This window comes from Sebastes fasciatus, chromosome 15 (genome assembly GCF_043250625.1).
Source record: "Sebastes fasciatus isolate fSebFas1 chromosome 15, fSebFas1.pri, whole genome shotgun sequence".
NCBI lineage: Eukaryota > Metazoa > Chordata > Actinopteri > Perciformes > Sebastidae > Sebastes > Sebastes fasciatus.
In genome coordinates this window covers 32465082-32491490 of record NC_133809.1, presented here as the reverse complement: position 1 = coordinate 32491490, position 26409 = coordinate 32465082, and the positions used below count along the sequence as shown (strand labels likewise).

At 43.0% G+C, this 26409-nt stretch overlaps 1 protein-coding gene across 2 annotated transcripts in view; it reads left to right on the top strand.

Moving 5' to 3' along the window:
• syne3 (spectrin repeat containing, nuclear envelope family member 3) overlaps positions 1 to 11916 on the top strand; it is an 81220-nt gene extending 69304 nt beyond the window's left edge. For both annotated transcript variants that reach the window (XM_074659954.1, XM_074659955.1), the window contains exon 18: positions 4151 to 11916. In XM_074659954.1, coding sequence (XP_074516055.1) covers positions 4151 to 4333 — 183 coding nt within the window. In that variant the 3' untranslated portion in view covers positions 4334 to 11916. The remainder of the gene's footprint in view (positions 1 to 4150) is intronic.
• Positions 11917 to 26409: the final 14493 nt, after the last annotated feature.

Genomic DNA, 26409 nt, shown 5'->3' with positions numbered 1-26409 from the left:
ACTGCCCTTTAAGACAGTTTGCACATACGACACGACACTGGTCACTAACCTTATAGCTGTCGCTTGTATAGTACCCTATATTTATATTTATAGACCGTCTTCTAATGCATCGGGTATGTGATGGGGAGTTGCAAACTCAATTTCGTTGTACCTGTACAATGACAATAAAGGAAATCTAATCTAATCAGAAAGCGATTGCGTCTTTGACCAACAAAAACAGTATTTTCCTGCTATTTAAAGGGAGCATTATTCAGATAGTAAGATGCGTCTACAGGCAGGTTCACAACACACTCTGCTTGCTACACACACAAGGATGCAGCAGCTCCTCCTCCTCAGAGTCGGCGCTAGAACAGGGTTTATATTTACAGTATCTTAAGGAAAACACTAAATTCAGGCAGCAGGTGAAAACTTTTGCTTCTCCAATTTGCCGAATCCGCCTTTTAAATATCAATGCACCCTTTGCAGGCTCACCTGGCTTTTAAAGGGAATGGGTGATAACACTCTGATTTAATTACCAAAACACACCTATGATTAATGAAGAGACTAAATACAACCCCTTTGCCGCTTGGGCATTATTTTGCGCCCAGATTATGCACATCCTAAATGCACTTTTACCTTGCACTTTAGGTTATTTAAATAGGGCCCTAAGAGTCTACAGAACTAAATTCCATGGCAGTTCTTTCAATAGTTATTGAGATATATCAGTCTAGGACAATCTGGTGAACTGAACAACATTGCCAGAGACATTCTGCTATAATGGCTAAAACATAAATGGGCTTATGAAGGCATTTCACCAACAATGAATGAAACAAAGACAACTGAAATGAATGAGGAAAAAGCAGCAGCAGTTTGTAATACAGACTTTATAAATGAGGCTGCTAGCTGGATTCATACTGTCACCATTTACAGCACATGATGAGTCTGAACACTTTGCTAATGCAAAATGTTATTGGACTTTAAGTTCACTGGTGTCACCGGTCACATAACCCTGAGCAGATTTTACTCATCAGAACTCACAAACACACGTTAAATGAATTAGCTAACAAAAGGAACAATGTAAAAAGTACTGCTAGGCTTTTACTGTGAAACTTCTGCAGGAAATGTTGAGTTTCATTGAGGGTAGCTTGACAGCGATCAAACAAATGTGGAAATGTACATTATTGTGAATTTACTGTGTGAATTATTAGAGTAAAGGTAGTTCCAGCCCCCCTCAATGTTGCCATCCTACACCTCAAAGGGGACATACAATGATCATTTGCACCCTGTGTCTGAAACGCTCCGTTTTAGCTCTTGTCTCTTTAAGACCCCCTCCTGAATCACCGGTATCTTAAATTATGGTTATATATGTATTTCTACCATGTGTATTCAGTCATTCACAGTAAGTTGAGGTAGTGTATTCTGATTGTAACGCACACACACGCACATACCTTTGTCCTGTGGGTGTTTGTCACATGGAGGTATGATTAGCTAGTTTCACTTCCTCTTCCATCAATCATTAACCTGTACTCACACAGTCCAACACACTCTGCATGCCTCTCCCTCTGTCCATCTCAAGAGTTTGACCACATTGTTAGGTTTCATTTCAGTTGTGTTCATGTTTCTATCCTGTGGCTACCATTTTCCTCCCCTCTGTGAGTTGCAGCCGTCATTGAAATAGCTAAAGGGTTTGATGTTAAAGAATGACGGACCTCCATCAAATGATTAATGTAATCACGGAAGCCTGATTGACATATTAACAAGTTGTCTGTAAGGTCCATGAAGCTAAATGAAAGGCTTTTTACAGTTATTTTGAAGACACATGCAGAGAACTGTATTAAACTTTCAGTGAAAAATCAGTACAGGAAGAATTAAGCTCTTTAAAACTGAAACTGAGTCAACAAGATTACACTAAACATTAAACCTTTTGATGCGGTTTCATCGTAATTTAAAGACCTGAAAAAGGTTATGAAGATTAAAGCTGATTATTGTACTAGGATCCAATGTCAGTTGTTTTGTCACTGCCACATGCGTGCCCAAATAGCAAAAGCCAGATCTTTGCTAAACTGACCCTCTACTCCTATTGTATGGGTTTTACTCTTATCAGAGTCAGCACAACAGTTCAAGTCATTATGGTATATTTGGTGGAAGTAGGTACTCCTAAATGCACTGGTGAATAGGGCTGTGTATTGGCAAGAATCTGGTGATACAATACGTATCGTGATACAGGGGTTACGATTCAATGTATTGCGATACTGTAAGCCAGGAGATATATTGTGATATTTTTTTTTTCTAATTTTAGGAAAACTATTATAGCATATAGTTTTTCTATTTCTATGCAATCAGACCAGTGGGATTTGCATTTATCACAGTCCGTGTAACATCCAATATCATAGCACTACTTTTTGTGCAATCTGAGCCACCATCTGCCACCAATATTTGCATATAAACGAATTAAAGGAATTGGGAGCATTTCGATTGCCTCTCAACAGCTCTCAACATGGCGACAGTGAGCCGGCAGCTAAGAGCAGTGCACAGCAGCGGCCGTGAGCTAGACAGTGGGGCACGCTCACATGCACTAAAAGCATGTACGGCCAGTCAGGCAATGTCAACAAAGCACGGAGAAGCTCTGGTTACAACACACATAGAGGGAGTGAGACTTCATTCTCTGCTCAGGTAGACATTACTCCTCTAAAATGCTAACCAACTTTGATCTACTAGATGTGATAGTGTTTTCCTGTGCAATGAGGGGTTATTGGCAGTATTCAACTAAAGTGGTTTAGATCATCTGGATAAACTGCTAAATATATGTTAATACTGTTAGATATATATACATTAGTGAATTTAGCAAAACGTACTGTAGGTCCCTACAATTATTCATACTTCATAATGGCAATAAGTCACAAGGCACAGTTTACTTCTAAAGTGTTGCGATCATAATGCAGAATAATATTTTTCCCACACTGGTGTATGAGGGAACTACGGTAGATACTTCTGCATTAGTACTATAGTGTGTCAGTGTAATGGCTTTCAGCAAATGATATTCGCACAACAGTCTTCCAGAAGAACAGCCCATCTGTTGCCTTGTGTATTAGTGTTGGATGCTGGGACTCAGTGGATTTTATCTTTGCAGGCAACTGTTAAGTTTTACATTGAGTTATTTCCAGCGGGGCCGGGTGACGCAGTGCTCAGAAGGTGAAAGATGGACGTAGGCGGTAAACATGATTCACATAGGAATGGGAGAGAGTGTCGGGGCCTGAGCTGAATCAGTTTACTGTGGTACATGATGTTTCTGACTGTGTGGGTGGACTGCTTCTGCTTTCATCTTATCATTTCTTATACTTACCAGGCTTTCTCAATGTACTCCTGCCAATGGGTGTTGATAGATGTGAAAATGTGTCATTTTTCAACAGTTTTTGAGTTAATGAAATATCCCCAAATCAACAAAAAATGGCCAAAAACAGCAATGTCTCACCCTTGGTGAGATAAAAGGGCAGGATGTTCGTTTCATTACTTTGTATTCACGTAATTAATATACAGATATCAATAAGATGGTAATCTGCATGAAAAATGATGTATAACAACAAAAATTTGTTTATAATAATCATCCACTTATTGTGATCAATTTGACCCAGACAGAGATCACTATAAACTGTTTCCACTGTATCAAAGAAATTCAACTTGTGTTTTTCTTTTTTCTTTTTTATGATTTATGGCATTTTAAGTGTGTTAAGCCACCCAAACATGATCAGCGGTGAAATCGCTCTGCGCTGACTGTGCTATTGTTTGCTATGGGGAGAGCAGGGCCGCCTGACTAGGCAGAAGTGTTGCCCCTTGCGTGGCGCACCACTCAACACGCACACCGCTCAGAGTTCAAATTATTTCAACTCTGTTGCCGCTGACCTTTCAAAGGGTAACCAATGAAATAACAGCTGCCACTGCTGTCTAGAAACAGTGAATAGCTAACTTGCGCACATTTTTGATGGCATTTTATACCTCTACTCTGCGCCTTACATCGCAGGGAGTGAAGAGCAAATTATTAATATATTGCAGTGAAAAACAAGGCCACGGTGAGTAAAATGTGACAGGAGCAAAAACCGCCCTGGAACTGCTTAGGGGTTCAGAGGGTTGTAATGTGTTTTCTACTAACCCTGTGTTGCTGCTGTTGTTGCAGAAGCCCGGCTTGTTGCAGCGGGTATGTCGGCTGGCTCTTCCTCTGTGGCTCCTCCTGCTGGCTCTGCTGCTCCTGGCCTTCCTGCTGCCCCTCATGGACGAAAGCAGCAGCTGCTCCCTCTCCAACAACTTCGCCCGATCCTTCAACGTCATGCTGCGTTACGATGGACCGCCCCCCACATAGGAATACCTCCATGGATAAAGAAATATCTCATCTCAATCTCTACAGCATGTATGTAGGAAACGCTGATCATCATGCGTGACTATAACAGACCACAAACAGGACCAGTTCAGTCTAAAGTCCGACAAAATCACCACCATCAACAACTCTGTTCCCCGTGTCTAACCCAGCAGCACCCACACCCTTTTCTCTCCATTCCTCTGGACCCCCTGACCCCTCCCCCCTATCGCTGCCTCTCCCGGTTCGACCCAGTTGACCCAGACACCATTTCCAAACTCCTCAGCTCGTCCAAACCCACCACCTGCTCCCTGGACCCCCTCCCCACTCCCCTGCTGAAGTCCTGCCTCCCTGTCCTATGCCCCTACCTCACCAACCTCTTCAACTCCTCACTGTCCCACGAAACTGTCCCCTCAGCCTTCTAAACCACTGCTGTCAGCCCCAATGCTCAAGAAACCAGGTCTGGACCCCTCCTGTCTCAATTACTACCGTCATATCTCCAACCTCCCCTTCCTCTCCAAAACCCTTGAACGCCTCGTCACCACACAACTCCAATCCCACCTGCACTCCAGTAACTTATTTGAACCCCTTCAATCCGGTTTTCGCCCCCTCCACAGCACAGAAACTGCACTCCTCCAAGTCCTCAATCACCTCCTCACCTCTGCCGACACCGGAGCCCTCAACATCCTCGTCCTCCTGGACCTGAGTGTAGCCTTCAATATCGTGAGTCACAACATCCTACTCACCAGACTCCAAGACATCGGTATCGAAGGTACTGCACTCAGCTGGCTCCGGTCCTACCTCACCAACAGATCACATTTCATCTCCCTTCAAAACAACTCCTCTGCCACATCTACAGTCACACAAGGTGTCCCCCAAGTCTCTGTACTCGTCCCACTCCTTTTCATAATCTACATATTCCCCCTCAGTCAGATCCTCCACCCATTTCAACCTGGACTTCCACTGCTATGCCGATGACACACCGATATATTTCAGCACCAACTCCCCCCACAACCCACCCCTCTCCCACATCAACTCCTGCCTCTCTGCAATAAAAACCTGGATGCAAGAGAATTTTCTCAAACTCAACAGCGACAAAACTGATCTCCTCCTCATCGGCTCCAAATCTACCCTCAGCAAACTCAACAACCCCACACTCACCATTGATGGCACCACTGTTTCCCCCTCCTCCCATGCACGCAACCTTGGCGTGTTATTTGATCCCAGCCTCTCCCTTGAGCCCCACATCTGCCAAGTTGTCAAAATCTCCTTCTACCACCTGTGCAATATTGCCAAGATCAGACCCTCCTTCACACCCCCTGCTGCCGAGAGGCTTCATCTCCTCCCGCCTCGACTACTGCAACTCTCTCCTGTACAGCATAAGCACTACCTCCATTGATAGACTCCAACTGGTCCAGAACACAGCTGCCCGACTCCTAACTCACACCAAATCCTGGCACCACATCACCCCAGTCCTAAAAGACCTCCACTGGCTCCCTGTTTCTCACTGGATCACCAGAGCCCTGCACCAACTGGCAACCCCCTACCTCTCTGACCTCCTCTCCCCCTACCAACCCTCACGGCCCCTCAGATCCACCTCGGCTGGTCTTCTCTCCACCCCCAAGTCCAGCCTCCGCAGCTTTGGGGACAGAGCATTCTCCAGGTCAGCTCCCAGGCTTTGGAACTCCCTCCCACAACACATCAGAGACTCTGAATCCCTCTCACTATTTCAGTCCCAACTCAAAACCCATCTCTTCTCCTCTGCCTACTCCTAACCCCCACACCCCCACCCTCACCCATTTGTCTGTGTGTGTGTGTTTGAGTGTGCGCCCATGTGTGTCGTTTGTCTGCTGTTTGTCTCACACCGCTTCCCATTTATGTTGTTAAGCGTCTTTGAGTTCCTGAAAAGCGCTATATAAGTCAAATTTATTATTATTATTATTATTATTATTATTAAGGCTTTGATACAAATCTTATTCTCATTTTAATAACGACTCACTAATAGCTTTAACACCATCCTTTAGTATCATCTCTACTTGGATGGAAGGAAACCTAGAGGAGCACGCACATCTGCAATCCCACGTTTTAAACCTTTTTACCTCACAGGTTTTCAACCATTACACCTCTCACATCCCATTCAGCAACAGCTTCTTTGCAGTTTAAAAATCATGATTTTTAATTAACTATCAAACTACCCATCACGAAGAATAAACAAAAGTCCAATAGAACAGCAAATCCAATGCTCATTCTAAAAATGAACCAGACCGTTTTAACATCCGTTAACCAAAGTTATTTCTTGACATCTTTCAGCGCTATGCCTTCCCAACAGTTTAAATATGGTAGTCAGCTTTTATCTAATGGAAATGAAATTATGTTCATCTGAACTTTAATGTGGTAATGGACAAGTTTTCCAAGTGGGAAACGCTATGGATTCCCAGTTATGCTTTCCACACGGATGGTTGCACAGACTTGAGCTGAAGCAGAATCGTGACGAGGAAACCGTTAGATATTTTATACTCCGTGCGGGTTTCTCCTTGAGGCAAACCAATATTTTCCCAAACTGTAGGGGGCAGTGTATCGAAAACTCCCGTCTAGAGCATGGTCTCTGCCCAACCGCGTCTGTCGGATGTGGACGGACAGGCGAAAACCAGCCGCAAACTTTATCAACGACACAGTAATATTACAATACAACTTACTACAGTTGTTCCACTGTCCGCCATTTCCACTACCTGGGGATAGCGGTAGCAATGCTCTCTCCTCTTCCTGTTTTGGTTGCACATTGGTAGACGTACTTCCTTTGTGTCGTAAATGGAGCCTTCATTTTCCCCGTAGATCGTACCCGGTGACAGACGGAACTGCATAGTGAAAGCGAGGCTTATAGGGAACCAGTATAAACGCTGATGGTGCCATTATTCTACAGCCATTACATTGCGCAATCAACATTTATTTCATAATGATATATTAAATGATATATTACCAGTGCTTGCTGGAAGTCAAGTCAGCCCATCATGACAAAACAAACTTTGCTCGGTGTATCGTTATAACGAGAAATTGTTCATGTTTACGTATTTTTCTTGTTATAACTACATATCAAATCATTCAGTTTTAACAAGAAACTATTTTGGTTATAATAACATATCATTTCAACTTTCTTGTTATTACACAAAACAGTAAATGCTTCTATAATCTACCAGCTTATCTCATTAGACAAGAACCATACAAATCAGAGACACAAAGAGAAAGCTGTTGAATAGCAATGGGCTTCTATACGTACTATTCATTCTGGCCTGGTAGTCATTTAAATGTATGTCATACTGTACATGGGGTGAGAGATGCTAAGCTAAGTCAATCGGTTCATCCAAATGTGCAACATGTACCAGAAGATCCAAACCAAAGACTACAGCAACAGACCTGGACATGACACTGTTAAACGCAACAACTGCTGCTTTTCTTGACCCCCTCCAGAAAACCAGGGTACCAACACAGACTCCCTGAGGTACAGTAAAGCAATGCTTCAGCTAATGTTGGGCTAACCATATGTAGCAATGTTAAAGAAATAGTTTTCAGAAACTACAAAGTGCAGCTTTATATTTTAAATTGCTATGTTTCATATTTTTAAGGTCAAAAAATGACATTGTGTGTTTGTAGTATTCTAAAATCACTGTATGTTCATACTGAGAGCAACATGGCTAATGCTAGTCCTTCTGTGTGACCGTGAGCAGAGAGAGAGAGAGTCTGCAGTTACAAAGACCTGAGCAGAGAAATCATATATTATCACCTTCATCATGTTGACTTTGATCATTCTAATCATTTAACGTGTCAACATAGCGAGCAGTCCCATAGCATTAAAGCCCCAGTGGTGTACAGTGTGACTATGGGCTTCAGTTGTTGGCTGGAAGCAGTGCTGTACACTAACAGAGAGCCAAAGTCCCAGTCTCTGAACCCATCAGCTGTTGGTCTGACGACAGATGAGCCTCAGGGAGCGACGGCCTATAGTTCTGGGGTTCCGGTGTAGCCAGCGGCTAACCGGGCCAAAACTTTCTCTTCCGTGCGCCGCTGTTTGTTTATAGTCCGATTAGCTACTTGAGACACGAGAATGGAGATGGAGTTGAGAGACGACGTTTACGCCCAGATTGTTTCACAAGTAGTAGCCAATGTACACTCAGTTAACATTAAAAAATTTTAGCAATACAAATTTGGGTTGTCAATTGATTAAAATATTGAATCGCAATTATTTGCACGATCCATAATTAGGTTCCATAATCCATAATTAATCTCAAATTAATTGCACACATTTTATGTGTTCAAAATGTACCTTAAAGGGAGATTAGTCAAGTATTTAATACTCTTATCAACATGGGAGTGGGCACATATGCCTCTTTTATGCAAATGTATGTATATATTTATTATTGTAAATCAATGAACAACACAAAACAATGACAGATATTGATCCAGAAACCCTCACAGGTACTGCATTTAGCAGAAAAAACTAACTGCCCAACAGGGCAACAGCAGCTGTCAGTGTGTTTTAGCGCAAGTTTGGAGTCTTATTTTGCAGCCAGCTAGTAAGACATGGTTGGTACTGATGGATTCATCAGGTTTTTCTAGTTTCATACTATACCAGTATCTTCACTCTAGCTTTAAAACTGAGCCCACTACAACCTAGAAATTGCAAGTTGTGCTAATGCGTTAAAGAAATTAGTGGCGTTAAAACAAATTTGCGTTAACGCGTTATTATCACGTTAAATTTGACAGCCCTACTAAAAAGCTAAACGACAGCCGGTGGGTTCCCAGATTGCATTTGGGCCAGCACGTTCCACCTCTTTTGCTCTCCACAGAGACGGTTTACCTGCATGCAACCAAAGCCTGCTCAAACGTGACTGGTCGATACTACTCCGACTACAAGCAGAAACCAGAATACTTCTGATGTAAAAACAGATTCTACATGCATATACAGGATCTGTTTATAGAGATCCCCAAAGTCCTGACTCCATCTCCGGTGTTTACGCCATTCTAGCCCATCCTGTCCTGTCACATATCCCCACTTGACAGTCTTGTGATGCTTAACCCACGCAGGTCATGGGCTTGTGGGAAATGGTGTTCTCTAGAGTAATTGCCGCTAATTGACCCAACCAGTCGCGGAAGATGGTCGTCCACCCAGAGCTGGGTTCTGCTCCAGGTTTCTACCCGTTAAAGGGGAGGTTTTTCTTGCCTCTGTCGGACCTAGTGCATAAATCAAGCATATTACATCCCTGTCTACACCAATGGAATGAACAGTACAACATACTGTTGAGCAGGGTAATGTTCCAAAGTGGGATTTTTAGTAATATGCATTACATAATGTCAGTGTGATTTTGAATGAGGTTTTCTTAGGGAACACAACCTGGAAGGTCTGGTGGATTCAGGCTTTTAGGAAGGCAGCATGCTCCAAATCCATGTACACAGACAGTCAGAGAGAGGAAGAGAGACCCAAACCAAGCTCTCAGCTTCATACTACCAACCGGCCCACACCTGACCCTAGACCTGTGCAGTCTTATCGGAGCTGTTGAACAGTAGTCGATCATGTTGCTCACAGTGTGGACACACACACGTGGTTCACTCATTCAGCGACAGTTGAGTCGCAGGAGGTACACATGAAGAATCACAGGAACATGATAGAATAGGATCTTTACTCCGACAGTGTGGGCAGTCTGCACTCTCTGCATGGATCTCCACACATTTCCTCATGGAAACCACATCCAATGCTCTGAATTAGAATTGAGAAGGACTGTTTCAATATTTGTTTAGGTTTTTGCAGAATGTACTTTGAAGAACTAAAAATGCTCTTTTTGTGTTATTGCATGTAAGCCGAAGACTTTAAATCTATATTTTTACCCTGTAAAGATCCAATGATTTCATGGCAGCCAATCTGCTACTGTTGATGCAGAAATATGGTGTCCATGATCTTCATACTTTAGGGCTATTTATGTTTCAGTAGGGTTGAAGCAGTTTCCCCTTGTTCTTTCTTTCATTCTTTCTTTCTTTCTTTCACTGTACTGTACAAGCATCTCATGAGAGCTGTTCAACTACTTTTCTTTTCTTTAAGGTGATATTTTGGCTTGAACACTGTGCTCAGTCTTTTTCACAGCCTGAACCACCAGTGAAAACCATTAGAAAGCCGTCTGCGGGGCTCTGACATTCTCTTGGACCAGTGTGTTCTTGATGCTGTAAACCTTGGCAATCACCCTTTTTTGTGCAAACCCAAAATAACTTTTTTTATCCCGCCTTCTCCCTCCTTCCACACCACACACTCCCCTAAAAATACACCCAAACACCTCCACACACCCACACACACACACAGTTACTTTGTGTGTTATTGATTTATCATGTTGCCGTGGCAACAGTGACCAAATCAAGCGGCTCTAATTCGTCTTTGTGTGTGTCTTTGTTTGCCACGACTTCACAAGTACTCCAGCATGTTTCCAATTTAATGTTAAATTTAGCTTTTGTTTGGGATTGACGAGGCACAGATGAGTCCCAGTTCCAGTTTACACATAGAAGTAGAACTCCCAAAAAGAATTAAGGAAAACACACTTTTAACTGGCATCAGAAAAATATTTAGGATTTTCTTATGTCACAAGAAAGAGAAGGCACTGTTCTTCCTGTGTTTTATGCTGCGCTCACATTATCGCAGAACGATGCTGTAGGTTTTACTGGAGAGATAATCCATCATCCTTTAGATTTAGCTGTGGGGGGGTGAAGAAAACACAATGGGGACATTGGCACCAGATGGCAAACGTATCCTAAGTTTTGGTTTTTAGTAAAATCATCTTCACGACATTCTGTAAAAGAATCCCGTGTATAAGTTAATATCACACACACGTTCACTAACAACCCCACTGGTGTGTTTGGCAAAAACAGGACTTGTTTTTCTGATGACCTCTAATGTATAAATATGTTACATGCAGCATCACATATGATTGATTAAGTTACCATGGCCTTATAAAGCTTTATGTATACCATCCAGTTAATGCACTGTGCCATAACCACCTGTATTTATCCAGTATGTAGCTTTATAAAGCACTAAACCAATGTACTGTATAACAGTTCTATATAATCAAGTTCAATATACAGTTTAGTCCTTAGTTATGTGTGTTAATGCTGCATTATATACTGCTTATTGCACTGCCCTTCTCTGTCTTCTATTATGCATGTGTCGCTTCGAAGCCTATGCAATGCCTGGCTCCGCTCCTACGCTGTGTCCATTGATACCTTATGCAACATATGAAATGACTTGAATCTCCTGAGCACAGCTGGTCCTTTACCAACAGTAGTGGGACAAACATCCAGAAGAAAAGTTGCCAGGATAGTTTGAGTACGCTTGTTATGCAAAAATGTCCTAAATCCCAGTGTCTGCTCTCAGATGGAGGTGTTCATTATAATAGTAATATAAAGGTAATGATTGACTAGTGAGAGCTTTTTTTTGTAAAATGATACAATTCTATTTTATTAATGTTTTGAAACAGAGAAGAAAAGCATCATATTATTCAAGAGAGCTTGTATTTAACCAATGTTTTTTTTATTCTGATGAAATAAAAATGCTGTTTGAATATTCTGTGCTGGAATCTATTGTTTCTATATGGGTTTTTGTGATTTCAAGATTATGATTTTCTGACTACCGTTGACAGTGGAGCTCCTATTTTTCATCACTTTCATACAAAACGAGAGGATAAGAATTCTTTGGAATCAATTCTCACTTTGTATAGAGGGCTAACAGTTTCCATCTATTTCCTGTCTTTGTGTGTAGCTAGGCTAAACATTTAAGTATAGCTACTAATGCACTGCCCGTTCAGGGCGGGCCGATTTCTTGGCCCCCAGAGGTGCTGTTGTCGAGAACCGCTCATCGCTTGTTGACTCCAGGGAAGTGAAGAAGAGTTGTAACGTTAGTATATCCAGCATCCTGCAGCAAAGGTGAACTGCAGTCAAAGAGCCGCCTGTAAAGGCCCGCTGAGGACGACATGATTGACTAAAGGCCCGCTGAGGACGACATGATTGACTAAAGGCCCGGACACACCAACCCAACATTCAAAGAACTAGCGATGATGAAGGCCGACTGTTGCGTCGCCTTTGTTTTGGCCAAGAAGTTGCATTTGAACACACCGCAAAGACTGCAGCCAACGGCCAGTTAGCACGAACATTCTGCGCCTGCCTGAGAGGAAATAACTCTCCACACCAGCAGGCGGCGATAGTCTGTATTCATCATTCAAAAAGGGAAACAGGAATACTGGGAATGGCGGATATACAAGCCGTTGTTATGATACGTACATAAAACGAAGCGGCGTCTCCCGACCATTTTCACACAACTCTCACTCACCACTTAACTTCATTCCAGATGTTCATGTTGCTGTGAAAATATCCGAGAGATGAAGATGAAACATGAGAAGAGACTTCTGTGTGTGTCCTCTTGACTTTACTCGTTGTCTTGCTTTCCTCACTTCTGTTTCTCTTCTCGTGCACTTAATGGTTAAAGCTGAACAGCCAATCAGAGTGATTTCTCTCACCGACAAGCTCCGCCGCTGATTCAACATTCTGAATCAGCCTCCAACACGGGCAGACTACAGCCGACGGTGCGGGACACCGTAAAAACTAGGTCGGCAGACGCTCACCAAAGGCCTCAAACCAGTCAACTGTCGGCTTGATGTGTCAGGGCCTTGAGACCGCAGAGCCTTGAAGCCCCGCCCCCGCTGCTGCACAGAGCGCCGCTCGCTTGTTTATTCACAGTTTATTCATATTGAGCGTGTCACGCATCCAAATTGCACGAACTTAAACACTGCACTTCCTTGGGTCCCCAGCAATACACCTGCCAAACGTGAAGTAGATGGGGTGAACGGTTCTCGAGAAATGCGAAGGACACACAGACAGACAGATTCCTTGCTTTCTAGTTAGATAGCCCGCAGTATATCTACGCTGAACACACAGCAATACCTCATCCTTTAACATCAACATATACAGTATATCTACGCTGAACACAGCAATACCTCATCCTTTAACATCAACATATACAGTATATCCACACTGAACACAGCAATACCTCATCCTTTAACATCAACATATACAGTATATCTACACTGAACACAGCAATACCTCATCCTTTAACATCAACATATACAGTAGAGTGTAAAAATGGTACAAAGTACTCCTTGTACAATTACACACACTAAGCGTGTTATTTGATGTATCCTGTTACTATCTCCTGCTACCACTATCTCCTGAGACATTATCACGCTCTCATCATCTGATCAACGTGTGTGTGTGTGTGTGTGTGTTCTCCTCACTGAGTGTGTGCAGCCTCCTACACTGCTCTCACCTCGTCCTCTCAGCCAGGCCCACCGAGCTGTGCTGCAATCTGGAGCTCACATTCTGCCAAATACCAGAGCAGCCTGTCTCCTGAAGAAGGTTCCAGTCCTCTTCAATCTGAAGCATTTTAGAAAAATGTAGACAAAAATAAAATTATAGAAAAAAAATCTTTAGCTCTAACTGTAAAGTCTGTATTTTTCGTCTGCATTTTTTAAATTTGTCATTGATAAAAATTGTTACACATAGAAACCTTACAGATCTATGAGTGGCAGCTGTGGCTCAGAGGGTAGAGCAGGTTGTCCAACAATCGGAGGTCGGTGGTTCGATCCCCAGCTGCTCCGGGTCACATGTCGGTGTGTCCTAAACTAGACACTTAACCCCAAATTGCTCCTGAAGGCTGAGCCATCGGTGTGTGAATGAGTATTTAGATTAAATCCTGATGGGCAAAGTTGGCACCTTAGCAAAGGTAAAGTAGTAAAGTAAAGATGTATTGATGTAACACTTATTAATCAAAAGTTACAACGTGCTTCACGAAAAGCATTCAATACCAAAAAAATAGCAACAAACACAAGAGCAACGAAATCAAATTTACAAAACGGAAATAACATCAAGGAAAGTTGAGGGAATAAATACCAGTGATTTCAGTTGAATTAGAGGATCTCACAGCTGTAGGTAAACTATTCCAAAGTTTTGAGCTAGAGACAGTAAATGCTCGGTCATCCCTTCAAGTCTAGCTTTGGGAACATCCAGTAGACACAGGTTGGGCTGTTTTTTACACTTTAAAGGTATGATATGTAACATTTCTGCATGAAAATGTCTAAAAATGACTACCTATGTATTTTAGTAGTGTACTTACATTATCCCAAGTGTTTCCAACAATGTTTAAACACAGAGAAACCTTCAATTTTATTTATGGTAACGGACCGTTTCATTGTGTCTCCTGTCAATGACGACATATCCACGTTGCTCCTTCTAGTTCCTATTATTTCCCAGGAAACACCGGATGATGCGTCAGAGAGTGAGGAAGGAAGCCAGCGATCCACCTGTGTAGCTAACCGCCCTATTGTTTACAATCGTTTTTTTAGACCCCCATAATGCGCAATGTACGGGTGAACGAAACAACCTGAGAAAAGTATGGGACAAGCAGAGAGCTGAAACGAGGGTAAATATTGGTGTGGCATTTCCAAGATGGAGAGAGCTTCGTGACAAGCTAGGACTACAGAAAGACACCGATCTCTCACAGTGTGTTTTCACTTCATCAAAGTTAATAACATTTTGGTCACCTAAAAATGTCTTGTTCGGCGTTCGGTTGTACTTAGCTCCACCCTCTCGTGTCACTTCTGGTTGCAAAAAACCAAGATGGCGACGGCCAAGAACCAAGATAGTGACATCCAAAATGACGAACTCGAGGCTTCAAAACGGCAGTCCACAAACCAAGGGGTGAGGTCACGGTGACTGCGTCCACTTCTTATATACAGTCTATGATTTCTGTAAGTAACGATTTTTATCAGATGACGGATTAAAAAAACGTGTGCAAAAAATCCAGACTTGGTGTGCAAAGGCCTTCAGTCTTTAGAAGGAGCTCAGTGGAGTTAAGGGATGCTCTAAAAAGAGCAGAATCCAGACTATGTGTACTACTGTAAACACCTCTCGGTGCTGTAAGGCTCTGTGGTCACACAGTGAGGATACCAGCTGAGCTGCTGCTGATTTGAAAGTGAAATTAGTCTCCTGAGTCCGTCATCTACAGTATGCAAAATTAAACAGAGGTTATATGAAAAGACAACAACATGGATTATCATACCATGGTTCTACTAGTCCTGCTAGTTGTAAATAAGTCAAAACACAATATCATTTGTATATGACCCTTATTGTTGATTTCCAAGCTGTGCTACCCATGCTGCCATCTTCATACAACACACTGTTTCACCATGTTTCACCATGTTTCACCATGTTTCAGACATGGACACTCACTGAGCATCCAGTCCTACTGCGCTGTGGTTCGCTGCATGATGAGACACACTCAATCAGCTCTGTGTTTGTGCAGTCAAGTGTTGGCTTGCCCTTCCTCCAACTGCATTAGTGTCAATGGGAAGGGGTGTGTGTGTGTGTGTGTGTGTGTGTGTGTGTGTGTGTGTGTGTGTGTGTGTGTGTGTGTGTGTGTGTGTGTGTGTGTGTGTGTGTGTGTGTGTGTGTGTGTGTGTGTGTTTGTGAGAGTGTGTGTGTGTGTGTGTGTGTGAGAGAGTGTGTGTGTGCGCGCGTGCGTGTGCGCGCGCGCGTGTGTGTGTGTGTGTTCAGGCAGTCACACAACAGATGAACAGGGAGATGGACACCATGCTTGTGACAGGAAGGGGAGGAATGTGTGTTTGTGACAGCGTGTTGAGAGGTGGATGAGGAAGTGCTTGCGACTGAATTAACTTGATTCTCTTGATTTTGGTTTCTTATGATTTTTGTCTTTAAGACTTTTATTTTGAAAGTTTGCTGTAAATAATGAATTTGATTGGCTACCAGGCATCAACCCACACTATATGCAGTTAATAAACATGTCACAGTTTTTGAGTAATTCCTTTTGTTACGTCTGTACGGATTGACCAAACCTTCCTGAAATGAAATGTTTCTAAATGATGGGATGTCGTCATCTTCTACAATGTACCACATTACCTGAGCTCCTCGGTTTATCTCTGAAATTTTGTGAGACCTGCTGCTAGATTTCCATGGTAACTTGCTCCAATAACTGCTCCGGAGCAGGTTATGTTGGAGATAAGAGATCAACTCGTTTAAAAGCACCGCCTACTGACCAATCACAGCTGAGTGCGGGGATCGTATGATAATATTACACACATGTGAAGAAGTTACAGTCGTAATCCAGACTAAAAACAACACAGTTTAAACTGACAGATACAGGAAGGACAGCTGGATTTATGCTGTGGGTGTTTACTGCTTTGAATTCTGTTTTTATATTTATGTTTTTACTTGTTCTCAAGTCTGTTTCACACCGCCTGAGACGGAGACACAGCGAAAAAAGGTTGAAATAGTCATACACGCCTCAATATTACTAAGCGGTTTAATGAAGAGTGATCTATTTATCTATTATATTTTGATAGCTATTAATACATCACTCCGTTAAATTAATAAGTCTGTTAATTTTCACATTCACATCGGTAATTATTCCTTTCACCAGCTGTCCTTCCTGCATTCAGCAGCTTTAACTGTGGTTCTTTTAGTCTGATTAAGTGTTTAACTTCTTGGTAGTTGTCTAATATAGTTTACTCTTCCTTTGTTAAATGTGTCTCTCTGCCTGTCTGTCTGCAGTCTGTAGACTTGTCCATGTCTGTGATTGGTCAGATGCTGCAAACACCTCCCCGTTCATGTGAACACGCTCACAGCCAGCTAGAGAAACCCTGGGTTGACTTACTGAGTTGATAACCAGCGTCGTAGGACCGCTTAGTGTGATCTTGTTTGTTAGGGTTAGTGAAGCCAGATAAAGAAGATACCCTGGGGATGATGAACTGGCTTCATAGTACAGGCCTCAGAACTTACAAAATATCATCCAGAAGTAAGAATACCTCGTTGAAAATCACATTCATATTTGGGGTAACGCAAATAGGGCTGGGTATCGGTATTCAATACCTTGAAGGTATTGACCCTAATAGCCCAGCACCAAGTAGTATCGAAACTTCTCCAGCCAAACCGGACCTGCAGTCCATCCTTTTTGTGCACACAACTAGAAAAAAAATAATTATTTGTATGGTTTTGCTGGCAGCCAATCACCACAAGCCTTCTTTGATTTAATGTGGCGTGTGATTGGCCAACTACTACAGCAGCTACAACCCCATACAGCCGGGATCGACGGCCTGCACACGGCTCTGAACATGGAGATGTCTGAGCTGCAGGTGGCTAGCAGCAAACGGTGCTAACGGTGCTAACGGTGCTAACAGCGCTCACGGTGCTAACGATGCTAACGGTGCTAACGGTGCTCACGGTGCTGACAGAGCTAATAGTTTTAATCTGGGGGGGAACCGCAGGTTGAGTGTTACGCTTCCACACCAACGCAATCCCGCCACCGTGTGTCGTGGTGCGGCGTTATTAGTGTTAACCACTGTATGAGCTAGTTAGTGGGACACACACACAGCTTATATAAATAGATATAGATATATAGATAATATAAATAAATAAATATAAAATGTTGTGACATTACACACAATTCCACATGCACAGTATGCCTGGACTCAGACCCAGATACAGTAAGGCTGCTTTCACATCAGTACCCGGGCCCGGATCCGAGTCCACTTGTCCCCAAAGTCCAGTTGGTTTGATTAGTGTGAACGCTCCGTACCGTACTCGGGGACGGTTCGTAGATCCGTACTCGAGTCCACTTGAAAAGGTGGTCTGGAGTACGGATCATGTTGACTCGGGTACGGTTCGCATCAGGTGTGAAAGCCAACCGTACCCGAAACACGGAAGTGGACCGCTATTTAACGCCAGTAACGTTAGCAGTTAGCGAGTAGTTTTGAAAGGTCAGGCTTTTTCAAAGCCGCCGGTCTCTGAAATCTGTAAACATATAAAACAGTTTCATATCTACAATATGTCTGTATCTGTGCGCATCATGCACCGATCTCATCCTCTGAACTGCACGGCCGTGGATGATACAGCAGGAAGGCCGGCGAGAGGTTCATTAAAATAGAAACAATAGTCGATGGGGTTGAGTGATGTTGATTATTTTATTTAGCTGATTTAATGGTCTGTCTGTGAAGAACGAGAGACGCTCAGCTGCTCAGCGGGCTGAGAGAGAGAGACGGGTGGGGGAGAGACAACGTGTAGAGTCGGCCTACTTTCACATCTAACTCAGTGAAATCAGAGTTTATTTAGACCAAACCAGAGTTGGTGATTGTTGGAAAGACTAACGACGATGTGTTGGTGAGTTTGATTTAGTTTCTGTCCAGTTTGAATGAAGTGTTTTACGATGCTCATACTAGAACAGCTGATCTCAACATAAACAAATACACGTGGTTGATGACGCGAGTATACTCGAGTACGGAACAACTTTACTTATGTGAAAGCTGACCAGAGGGGGGAGGGGGGGGGGGGGGGGGGGAGGGGGGGCATTCGTACTCGGGCACGGTACGGATCAATCGTACCTAATGTGAAAACGCCCTTAAATATACCCTGCCATGTGTCATCTTGCTCCTGATTGGCTGAGTGCCCTGCAGGGACTGTGTCCTGTTAGTCTCTGGGTCTGATGGAGACGTCCCCTGAGGACACTGTTATTACCGACACCTGTACAAAGACTGCATTAACACCTACATATACTGAATATTTCATGAGTTATGGCTCACTTCCTGTTTCTGTCTTCACTGCCAGCTCTGTCACAGACAAATGTTCTTCAATAAATGACATGATGTTCCCGACAACACTGTAGAGATGTTAAACACTCACTCAGCATCAGAAGGACGTGAGAAGTTGATGGTTTATTCCCTATTGTGACTCATGAGCAAGTCCGTTACTGTAAATAAAGCATGTGCTCCACCACTTTGGACTGAAAGCGACTACCGGATGCCAGTAAAACGTCAGCCTATAAAGAGCCGTACTGAAGTAAAACACAACTAGGTGCCTGACTTTAAAAACAGATCACAGCTCCCAGCTGGCGGTACCGTGAGGTGGTCGGCTTATTATTAACACGATGTGTTTCCGTGTAACGTATCGGCGGATGCCTCTCTCATTCAGCAGCCTTGTTATGTCTGTATAACGTTACACTACGTTGTCTCTCATCCCGTCATCTACCGCTTTGTTCTTTCTCACCGCGGACGGACAGCAGCTCCTGCACACACATCCACACACGTATCTCTCTGCTCTCAGAAGAAGGAAGAAGGCGGGGTCATGCGTCTTCAACATGTCATCAGCTACACTGTGCATGTGTTATACCCTGTGTTCTTAATGCTCAGGCTGATCGGAATCCTTAAAAAAAGTCCTGAATCCGGACCAAAATATCGAATGGATTGTTCATTGTGCCACCCCAAACCCCCCGCCCCCCTCCAAAACATTTCATTCGAACCCATAGCGGGCTTTTGGAGTAATCCTGCTAACAGACAGACAGACAAACAAACAAATGCCATTTTTACCTCCGCCAAGTAAAAACGTCCGTAGCCTTCTGACACATATAACGAGACTGTAGTCGGCCTCCTCTCATCTGTGGCATTCTCTGCATTCCCCACGAGCAATTACAAGGCTGATGCCCTTCCAGATAGAAGCCAAGCACCAACAACAGGTTCAATGAACCCAACACAACTATGTGATTATATGAGATTGAGTCCCATCAGGGAGACGGCAGCAGTGGAACAACATGCAGAACCATATTTAGCACTGTGACGGGAGGAGTTTACGTTGTGTGCTGATTGTAAGACAATAAATTGAAAGATTGTTCCGGTGGAAGTATTGCTGTGAGATTTGATTATTTGTTGAACAGCTGGGTGCAGTGAAATGTGCCAGATGGCTTTTAAACAGATTAGACTACTCTAGATGATATCGGCTGGCTGATGTCTGATTTTAGCTCACCGAAGATTAGGATCAACTTTAAGGTTGATTTACTTCAGTGGTTTTTGCCAGTAGGAGGATGATCACTTTGGTCTCTGAAATGGTTACCTAACATCTGCCTCTGCTTTATATCATGTGGGCTGAGGTGCACTGACTCTGCTGTTTAAAGGATAGCATCCGAGAGGCAGAAAATAACCTCCTAACTGTTACGCTGGGTTAATGTGGGTCAATATGCAAATGTGCTCTTCTCAGAAAATCTGCTTCTCTCTCATCTCATGTGTGTTTATTTATAGGAATCCCAGACTGTGGATGAGCTGTGGGTCTCTACATGTGGGTTAATGGAGTGTAGGCTGCTCCTTGAAAAGTTTTACAGGAGTAAATGATCTTGTATTTAAATATCTGGCATACAGTTCTTAGAGGGCTCCTTTCTTTATGTATTATGTTGTGTTATTTAGTGTTGTAGCTTAGCATAACGACTGGAAGCAGGGGGAAACAGCTGAGTTGGAAAAATACACCTACCATTAACTCTAAAGAAGGAAGGGCTGCAACTAATCATTATTTTCATCTTTGCTTAATCCGCCAATTATTTTCTTGATTAATTTATTAATTGTTCGGTTTCTCACATTCCAAGGTGATGTATACATATTCAACCAAATGTCCAAAACCGAAAGATGTTTGGTCTACTATCGTATATGACAATTAATTTAGCAATTCTGGAACCAGCAAATATTTGGCATTTTTTGTTGAGAAAGTATTTATCGTTTATCAAAATAGTTATTGACTAATTGTTGTCACCAATTAAAACATTGTATTTTGTTTGTTTAGTAAGTCTATTAGGAGAAAAACAACGTTTTATTCTGAATTATTATGTATTTATTTCTTGACAAACAACTGTGTATCCATCCGCTCACTACAGTTCTTTTGTTCAGCATACGGCTCTAGCACAGATTGCCAGGTAAGGTTTTAGTTTGGTATCTCTGAGCAGGCATGATGGTACTAAAGATGGTAGCTTCACTGTGACAACAACACTCTGTGATGATATCCACCCGCTTTCAATGTTCTCAGCCGATTGAATGGGCATTACCGGAGGTTATCAGCCTCATAGATATGGGTTAGAAGGGGCCTGCTACACCTACCAGTAGGTTCAGAGGGCCGGTATCATCTATTCACATACTTAATCACCGATGTGAATACGAGAATCTGAAAAATGCAATCTTGATGAGTGGATGTTGTACACCTCAGACATATATAATGAATAACTGTTAATATGGGGGAATGCTTTAACCTGGACTGGTTTGGTATCCACATTGCTCATACCAAAAAGATGCCAATGAAGACGTTTTTAATTCAGTGCCTGTCTGTCTACACACCCACACCTCTTATTACCCTTGTATAGCGCCACTGTAAACTGAAACATGGCTGTCTGTCTGAAGCGTATAAACAGGCTTCACTAATATGATCCTCATTTCCCGTGTGGTGACAGTGTACAGAGACCAGACACACCTTCAGCCTGGACTTAATGACTGCAGCACAGGAAGAGATGCAGCGCACTTCTTCGCTTTGAAGCCTCGTTCAGCTGCTGTTTACGCACAAATTCAACAAGAATAATTACTAAACCAGTGCTCTGCAGAAGATAGTCACTTGTTTTCACATCATCCAACTGGCATGTGCTCAGGAGTTCTTGTTCTACCAGTGAAACACAGAACACAATTATCTTTTGTCTTATATAACACAATCTAAATATTAGGACAGCCTCTCAAAGTGGTTTGCTATTTTTTACCTGAATGGGCTGACAGCTTATGTTTCCTGCTGGTGTTTTTACATTTTTATGCCAAAGAACATTTGAACTAAATCATCCAAGTGTTTAGTGAGATATTATGACAATGACCAAGAGAGTGTTTAAAGATGTTTCCAGCTCTTGAAGGCAGATTAAAGTACATTCATGCAGGTTTTACAGACTAACACTGGTTGAAGCTGTTCAAATCCTCACCTGAACCATGTCAGTGACTGGTGACAGTAAAAAGCTGATGTGTTTTTTATGTAAAAACCCACCCCCCAAAAAACGATGTTCTGTATTTCTAAAACAGCTGTTCAATGTATAAAAGTAATAACTCAAACAGGAGGAAATAGTGCATTTGTTGGGGACTACTTCAGCGTCGGATTAATCCTCATTTGGTTGCTCTAGTTAATTAGTAGCAGCAGGACAGTGTATGTGGGATTGAGTCACAATAAACTCCAGTGTGTGTGTGTTCATGGTGATGAAGGAACATGTCACCCAGTTACACAGTGTGGCTCATTGAAGCGGTTTTAATAGATTTTGGACGACAATGGAGTTCTCTGGCACATATACCAGGTTTTGATACACACACAATACTTGTGTAACTAGGATACAGTCATTGTTGCTTTGGATCTGCACATGGGATTTGTTGCTATAAGAAGACCTAAGACTCAAAGTTCACTTACTAGCTGTTCCCGGAGCTTTCAACTGCATATCATGGTCTTAATCAGTGGATGTTGTCTGTTTCTGTCCAGGGTTCTCGCCATTTCACCGATGTAATGATCCCCATGAATGAACAGGAGTAGATAGATAGGTGGATGGATGATGGAAGGGTAGATGGATGGATAGTTGGGTCTGTAGATGGATGGATGGATGGATGGATGGATGGATGGATGGATGGATGGATGGATGGATGGATGGATGGATGGATGGATGGATGGATGGATGGATGGATGGATGGATATTTGGGTGGGTTGGGTGGATGGATGGATGGACAGGTGGATGGATGGATAGTTGGGTGGGTGGATGGATGGATGATGGATGGATGGACAGGTGGATGGATGATAGAAGAGTAGATGGATGGATAGTTGGGTGGGTGGATGGATGGATGATGGATGGATGGATTGACAGGTGGGTGGATGATAGAAGGGTAGATGGATGGATAGTTGGGTGGGTGGATGGATGGATGGATGGATGATGGATGGATGGACAGGTGGATGGATGATAGAAGAGTAGATGGATGGATAGTTGGGTGGGTGGATGGATGGATGGATGATGGATGGATGGACAGGTGGATGGATGATAGAAGGGTAGATGGATGGATGGATGGATAGTTGGGTGGGTGGATGGATGGATGGATGGATGGATGGATGGATGGATGGATGGATGATGGAAGGGTAGATAGATGGATAGTTGGATGGATGGATGGATGGATGGATGGATGGATGGATGGATGGATGGATGGATGATGGACAGGTGGATGGATGATGGAAGGTTAGATGGATGGATAGTTTAGTGGATGGATGGATGGATGGATGATGGAAGGGTAGATGGATGGATAGTTGGGTGGGTGGATGGATGGATGATGGACAGGTGGATGGATGATGGAAGGTTAGATGGATGGATAGTTGGGTGGATGGATGGATGGATGGATGGATAGTTGGGTGGGTGGATGGATAGATGGATGGATACTTGGGTCAGCTGGGTGGATGGATGGATGGATGGACAGGTGGATGGATGATAGAACGGTGGATGGATGGATAGTTGGGTTGGTGGATGGATGGATGGATGGATGGACGGATGATGAATGGATGGATGGACAGGCGGATGGATGATGGATGGGTGGATGGATAGATACTTGGGTGGGTTGGGTGGATGTATAGATGGATGTATGGATGATGGATGGATGGACCAGCGGATGGATGATGGAAGGGTGGATGGATGGATGGATGAATGGATGGATGGATGGATGGATAATGGAAGGGTGGATGGATGGATACTTGGGTGGGTGGGTCGGGTGTATGGATGTATAGATGTATGGATAGATAGATAGATAGATAGATAGATAGATAGATTCTTTATTGTACTTTTCCAAGGAAATGTGTTGCAACAGTCTATACAGAGCCTCACATAAATACATTATACACAACAACAGAACTACATGAAAGACATCAGATACATCCACATGTGTACACATTTACCTATACACATAAACCTATACACTGTGTCTTGTTGAGTGATGCTATTGCAGAGGGGATAAAGCTTGTGTGCAGGTCAGGGATCAGTATCTAGGACCAGATGGCGGCGGTGTGATGAATGGGTTGATGGGGTGCCTGGGGTCACATGATACGGTGTATGCTCTGAGTGGAATGGCTCTGTGGTTGAGGTTTGAGAGGTTGGGGGTGGGGAGGCCAATCAACAATAACTGTTATCACACTGACTGTAATGAAGCTGAAGGAAAGGGAGAGAGAAGGGTGGTAACAAAATTCTTTGACCCTTAACTTGTGATTTCACTTGTGGTGACATGTAAATATTCCAGTGAGCGTTTGGAGTCGTTTCTGCGTTTCGAGTGTCGACGGAGATATTTAGTAAAACGTAGGTCGTGTGGACAGATTTATTTTTTTTAAACGGAGGGAAAAATATCCGTCTTAAAAATATCTGTTTACGTGTAGACAGGGCCTAAAACCACTCACAGCATCTACTGGGAAGAGGTCAAAGGGTATCGAGCAGGAGTCAGCAGACGACCAGAGAAAGATCAAGGAGGACATTTACACATATACAGTACAACCACCTGTTATTAAAAGCTTAAACTTTATTACAATCATATATATATTATCATATACATCATATGGCTTTCCGATAGTTGTATTATCACTCTTTCCATCCACCACTATTGGTTTTGTGTTATCAGCCCTACTTGTATTAGTTATTACAGCTGCTAGACTGCTATTGTGGCTGCTTCTATATCTCTCTCTCTCTATCTCTCTCTCTCTCTCTCTATCTATCTATCCCCCCAGCCGGTCTCGGCAGATGGCCGCCCGCCCTGCGCCCGGTTCTGCTCCAGGTTTCTTCCCAGTAATCGGGGAGTTTTTCCTGGCCACAGTGCGCTTGGTGGATCCTGTTGGGTCTCAAAACTATGGTGTACGGTCATAGACCTGCTCTACATATAAAGCGTCTTGAGATAACTTCTGTTGTGATTTGACGCTATACAAAAATAAATTGATTTGATTTGATTTGATATACTGTACATACATGACATTCAACCTCTGCATTTAACCCATCTTAAGCATTTAGGAGCAGTGAGCTGCTGTGAAGAAGTCTGGGAGCATCTTGGGGTTCAGTGTCTTGCTTAAGGACACTTCAACTGTAGGAGTCGGAGATCGATCCGCCAACCTTGTGGTTAAAGGACGGCCAGTTCTATCCACTGAGCTACAGCCCTCCCATTGTGTGACTGCTGCCAACACAAGTAAATTACAAGTTTGTTTTTGGTGATTATTAACATCTAGTAATCTGATGTATTTACATTTGCACTTTACATACATGTTAACAGGTTCATTCATTGTCTTTTAGTGATTTTTGGCCATGTTATGATGATGATCATAAAGTGTCTTTTTCCATCTATTGTTGAAAAAGGAACAAGCCATAATCAGCTCATCACACGGAGTCAATTTGTCCAATGGGACTCTTGGTGACCTATAACATTTCAGTAGATTCAGCGTGTTTCAATCATATTTCTAACTCACTTTTTCCAGAGAGAAAACACATTATGCATTACAGACTTTAGATGCATGGATCCTTTCACAGTACAGTCTGTGGCTGTCTTCCTCTCTCACACACACTGTGGTTGTAAATACGAAAAGTTTTTGCCATTATCGCTTAATCTGTGGATTAATTTTTCCTATTAATCATTTAACTGTCAGAACGATACCTGAAACTGTTGCAGTTTATATTTGTGGATCTTATTTCTATATATAATTAGGTGGCAAACAAAATACATTGCTATTTTCAAATGTCCAGTTAGTCTCCAGGATTCACAATTTCCTCCGATCGTGCGTGCCTTTTAGTGCATGTAAGTCCGTGTTTGTGTACCTCACTGGCTAGCTCACGGCCGTCGCTCTGCGCTGCTCTCATACAGCGGTTACAGCTGATAACACCGTCATCATAGAAGCGTAACACCCACCCTCCGGTTCCCCCCCCCAGGTTAACACTGTTAGCTCTGTCAGCACCGTTAGCTGCGATTTATAAAGAGAACTGGATCCAGCGTTGGAGGCTCCCGTTCATTCCTATGAGAGTTGCTCAGTGGGACATGAAGCCAACATGGCTCAACTGCTGAGTGATAAAGATTCAGCTATTAGTGCGTTTTACAACTTTTAGGACCTGATGATTTAAATAAGGACTATTAGAGTGTTCATACTGGGGAGTTGATTCACCTCAAAAAAAT